General features: G+C 34.1%; 1 protein-coding gene across 1 annotated transcript; it reads left to right on the top strand.

The window, feature by feature from the left end:
- Nucleotides 1-2,868: 2,868 nt before the first annotated feature.
- Nucleotides 2,869-3,237, top strand: LOC138337294 (uncharacterized). Its single transcript, XM_069287199.1, has one exon. The coding sequence runs from the start codon at nt 2,869-2,871 to the stop codon at nt 3,235-3,237; it is 369 nt and encodes a 122-aa protein (XP_069143300.1).
- Nucleotides 3,238-5,855: the final 2,618 nt, after the last annotated feature.

The following is a 5,855-nucleotide window of genomic DNA, read 5'->3' as shown; positions in this document are numbered from 1 at the left end:
AACTGGTCAAACGTCACTTAGATGCCATGTGGATGTCACATGGAATGCCACATGAGCCAATAGAGTTCCACTCATGCCACGTAGACTAATACACTTATCCCTAATTTCCTCCAATTTTCTTCATTTTTCGTAGAATTTAGAAACAATTTCACTGAAAAACATAAAATCCCTTTTCCTCATTTCTCCATTTGTTTAGAACGATTTCACAAAATACATAATTTCTAAGAGATGGGTATTTTTGACCCTATAGTTTGAGGGAAAGGGTATTTTTGAGCTGAAATATAGTTCAAGGGTATATTTGAGCTATTTCGGATAGTTCAAGGATATTTTTGATCCTTTTCCAGTTTTTATAATTGCATAAAGTTTCTAACGAGAAGAGGAGAAAAACGTCATAATGCAATAAATATCAAACACTAATTTTCTCCAACTACAAACGTCATTGAGAAAACTTCCTAGAAGAAAACAAAACTGCATCTATTTCTTCTTTTATGAAATATTTTCTATACGTGAGTTTTATTATTATTATTATTATTTTCTTTTTGTTGAACTCAAGAAAAAAGAAAACATTGATTTTCCTTGTTTTCATGCGCACCCAGATGATAAAATACAAAGATTATCTATTCAAACAATCTTGAACACGATAACCTCACATAGAGGAATCTGATGAGGAAGACATCATCACAGAGAAATGTGAAAGCGTTAGTTGTAAATTGATTTCTACCTCCTTCTTAACTTTATGTTGCTACAACCGTCATCGATGAAATTAATGTAGAGAATATTTGGTAACCCTAATGGGTGGAGGGATGACCAATTTGTAGAGGTTATGATTTAATCTTGTACGTCCATCAAGTAACCAATGTACGGACGAGATCTATTCCTTATTAAATACTATTTATGATATTACTTGAGTTAGAAGAAAACTTGGGCCACAAGTAAACTTGAGCCATAAGTAAGAAATAATTCTTACACCACTAATTAAACATCAAGTGTACGTAGTCAATTGATAAACTTCTATTAAAAAAATGATAATGCAAGTACACCTAAACGTTTTTGTATAATTATTTCTTTATCACGAGAGGATAGTCCCACTTTCATTTCTACCTTTTTGTATAACGTTTTTCTCCGCTTCTCGTCAGAAACTTATGCAACTATGAAAAATAAAAAAGGTCAAAAATATCCTTGAATAATTCGAAATAGCTCAAATATACCCTTGAAATATATTTCGGTTCAAAAATACCCTTCCCTTCAAACTATAGGGTCAAAAATACCCTTCCCTTATAAGTTATGTATTTTGGGAAATCGTTCTAAGGAAATGGAAAAATGAGGAAAAGGGGTTTTATGTTTTTTAGTGAAATCGTTTCTAAATTCTACAGAAAACGGATAAAATTGAAGGAAATCAGGGATAAGTTTATTAGTCTACATGGCATGAGTGAAACTCTATTGGCTCATGTGGCATGCCATGTGACATCCACATGACATCTAAGTGACGTTTAACCGATTCTGTTAATGAGAAGGATATTTTTGACCCATAGTTTGATGGTAAGGGTATATTTTAGCCGTAATATACTTCAATGGTATATTTGAGCTATTTCTGATAGTTCAAGGTTATTTTTGACCCTTTTCCGTATGAAAAATAAAGAAACCTTTTCTTTAAATATTTAATATTTGTGTATTGTTTGGACAAATATTAAATTAGGTTAGTTTAATTAGATACATATTAACCTCCTTCATAAAAATTTACAGTAACAATATTTATGTATGATTTGTCTTTTAAATAAGTGCACAAAATTAAAATATATATATATATTTCATAATGTAATAATTATGTTTCTTTTAGATTGTGCAATAACTTAAAGTGGTTGGTATACTAATCAATATAGTTTGTTAGTCACCAAAGTGACCAAACTAGAGAAATTAACATATATACATATGATTTTTATGATCACTTCATGCATGCATGTATTATGTTTCTATAGTTTGTTAGTCACAAAGTAGCCAAATTCAAATGTTTAAAATCATTCATGCATAAAATTTTATGATATTATGTGTAATTTGTATTTATATAGTTTGTTAGTCACCAAAGTAGTCAAATTAGAGAATTAACATATATATATGATGTTTATGATCACTTGATGCATGTATTATGTTTCTATAGTTTGTTAGTCACCAAAGTGGCCAAACTAAAACGTTTGAAATTATTCACATGCACAAAAGTTAATAATGTTATGTGTACTTTGTATTTATGTAGTTTGTTATTCGTCAAAGTGGCTAAACCAGAGAAAATTAATGTCTAGACATATCATTTTTATGATCACTTGATGCATGTATTATGAACTACAAATGGCCAAACTAAAATGTTTAAGATTATTTACATGCACAAAATTTTATGAGATTATGTATGCATTTGTATTCATATAGCTTGTTAGTCACCAAAGTGGTCAAACTAGTATGGTTAAGAAAAATATGCACTCATAAAATTGTCATTTATCTATGAAGTTAATTAAATGTCTATATTAAAAAATAAATAGATAAATTGACTTTTCTCTATTGCTGGAAGTTAAAAAGTTTTACACAAAGGTGAATTTATCATTCTATGAATAGTGAAACTTATGAGATAAAATAATATTTTCAATCAAACATATATTGTGTACCCATATATGTTGTATATGTTTGGTTAAAATTATTTAATTGTCTATTAAAGATTTAAAAAGTGACATTTAAATTATGATAGTGTATCGTAGTATCTACCGAAAGGAAAATTACGATTACTTTTATTGTTTTACTGAATTCACATTATTATTTTTTATATGTGAGCATGCATATATATTTGTGGTTATTCCTTTTCATTCACATGCATTGTCTGTTACTATGTTCAATGGATTGAACTTCTCTAAATGGCATGAACAAGTCCAGTTCCACTTAGGTGTGATGGATCTTGACTTCGCTCTATTGAATGACAAATCCACTATCATTACTGATAAGAGTAGTGAGGATGAGAAGTCTTTTCATAAATCATGGGAGCGCTCTAACATTTTGAGTCTTATGTTCATGCAAATGACTATTGCTAACAACTTTAAAAGTACTGTTCCACAAACAGAAAGTGTCACGGAATACTTAAAGTTTGTGGAAAAACGTTTTCATTCTGCTGATAAGTCTCTCGCTGGTACACTAATGGCTGAATTCACGATCATGAAATTTGATGGGTCGCGTGCAAAATCATATTATCGAGATGACTAACATTGCATCAAGACTTTTGACCTTGGGGATGAAAGTGGATGATACATTCTTAGTTCAATTTATTCTGAACTCATTACCTCTTGGATATGGACCATTCCAAATTTACTATAACACTATTAAGGATAAGCGGGATGTTAGTGAATTGTCCAGTATGTTTACTCAAGAGGAGTCAAGACTTAAGAAACAAGGATGTCATTCCATTAACCTCATGAGTCAAGGAGATGGTAAAGGACTTGATTTGAAAGCCTACAAGTTATAAAAAAAAAACTGCTAAAATTTCTGGATGTTTATAAGGAACTCAAGGCTGATGTGTGTCGTTTCTATAAAAAGGAAGGACACTATAATAAAGATTGTTTGAAACGTAAAACTTGAGTTTTTAAAAAAGGTACATTTAGTGTCTTTTTATGTTTTAAATCAAATTTAGTTGATGTTCCCAATAATACTTGGTAGCTTTATTTCTAGTGCAACTACTCGTGTATCCACTATGTAGCAGGGATTCGCTTTGATCCAAACTACGAATTCAAATTAAAAAAATCTTGTTCATGGGAAATAACATGAAGGCTAAAATTGAAGGCATAGGGACTTATCATTTGATCTTGGAGATTGGATATCACCTTGATCTATTACATACTCTTTATGTTCCTTTAGTTTCTAGAAATTTTATTTCCGTTTTCAGATTTGATTTTTCTAGATTTGATTTTAAATTTGGACATGGATGTTTCAATTTATATAAAAATACTATTTTTTATAGTTCTGGTATTCTTATTGTGTAACGACCTGTTTAGTCGTTTTGAGCAGCAGATTTTATTTCTGGAAAAACAGGCTGAGGCAACGGACCCAACAACGGACCGTCATGGGCACGACGGACCGTCGCAGGGTCTCATTTCAAAACACATAGAAAAACTGAAAATTGGGTACTGAAATCGACTCTCTGAACTTCGTAACGGAATGGCAGGACGGACCGTCGCAGGTGTGACGGACCGTCGCAGGTGTGACGGACCGTCGCAGGTGTGACGGACCGTCGCAGGTGTGACGGACCGTCGCAGGTGTGACGGACCGTCGCAGGTGTGACGGACCGTCACAGACTCTTCAGAGAAATTGAGTCTCTGAAGTCTGTGACGGAGCAGCAGGACGGACCGTCGCAGGCGCGACGGGCCGTCGCAGGCTGCGTAATCCTAGTCTGGGTCGGATTTCTTTATATGTTTTAAGGGACGTTTTTGACTATTCCTGCTTTAATTATAAAGTTAGTGAGTTAATGTTAATAAGTCTAATTACTTGGGGGTTAAAAGAGGTAACCTTAAGTTAATTAGTGGGTTATTATTGCCATCTTTTATTCTTAATTATATACTAATTAGGGTAAAAGAAAGAGGGTTTGAATAAAGAAAATAGAAAGAACAAGATAAAGAGAGAGAAAGTTGAACGAGAAAGAGGAGAAACGAAGAAAAACAAAGCTTGGGAAATTGCTTGATTGAGAACTAATCTTCGGTGTAGGTAGGTTATGGTTTTCATGCTTTCATAGTAAACTCTTAATAGAGAATGATATGTATTGATAGTATTGTAAACCCTGCTATGTGCTTAATTGTATGCATGCATGAACGTGATTATATAATTGTGATTATATTAAGCATGATCAAGTTATTGAATCCCAAATCTTGATAAAAACCTAATCTCTTTTAATGATGATGCCTTGGTAAGGGAGAAGGCTTGATGAACTAAAGTAATGAGATTGATGATGCCTTGGTAAGGGAGAAGACGTGATGAGTTGATAGAATGAGATTAGGGGATCGGGTGTCACGAACCGACACGTAGAATTAGGGGATCGGGTGTCACGAACCGACACGTAGATTTAGGGGATCGGGTGTCACGAACTGACATGTAGATTTAGGGGATCGGGTGTCACGAACCGACACGTAGAATTAGGGGATCGGGTGTCACGAACCGACACGTAGATTTAGGGGATCGGGTGTCACAAACCGACAAGTAGATTTAGGGGATCGGGTGTCACGAACCGACACGTAGATTTAGGGGATCGGGTGTCACGAACCGACACGTAGATTTAAGGGATCGGGTGTCACGAATCGACACATAGATTTAGGGGATCGGGTGTCACGAATCGACACGTAGATTTAGGGGATCGGAGTGTCACGTTCCGACACATAGTAGTAGGGGATCGGAGTGTCACGTACCGACACAAGAGGATTAATGAATATGAGGGAGCGGAGTGTCACGTACCGACACAAGAGAAATAAAGATAATGAATCTTGAAAGATGTTAATATACTCAATCTAATGAACATAATTCCCAAATGAGTATGGTATTGAGGCTTGAGTCCTCATGTGTGAACTTGACGGTAATTGTTAATGATATAGTACTTGCTGTTGCTACATGTTGAGTATCATAGTTGATTTTATGATATTACTTGGTATATATTATTTTCTATTTTGAGTTGGCCGATGATATCTACTCAGTGCCCGTATTTTGTACTGACCCCTAGTTTTATTGTTTTCTTCTTGTTATTTGTGGAGTGCAGCAAACGCACCGTCGTCTTCAACTCAACCGCAATTCTAGCCAGTCTTCATCACATCGGATTTTCAGGGTGAGCTAATGTTTCTAGCTTG

This window comes from Solanum lycopersicum, chromosome 7 (assembly GCF_036512215.1).
Source record: "Solanum lycopersicum chromosome 7, SLM_r2.1".
NCBI lineage: Eukaryota > Viridiplantae > Streptophyta > Magnoliopsida > Solanales > Solanaceae > Solanum > Solanum lycopersicum.
The sequence above is the reverse complement of the archived record's forward strand: the minus strand, read 5'-3'. Positions and strand labels throughout refer to the sequence as shown.

Coding starts and splice junctions, on each gene's coding strand:
- LOC138337294 (XM_069287199.1), top strand. CDS start 2,869: ATGTTCAATGGATTGAACTTCTCTAAATGGCATGAACAAGTCCAGTTC.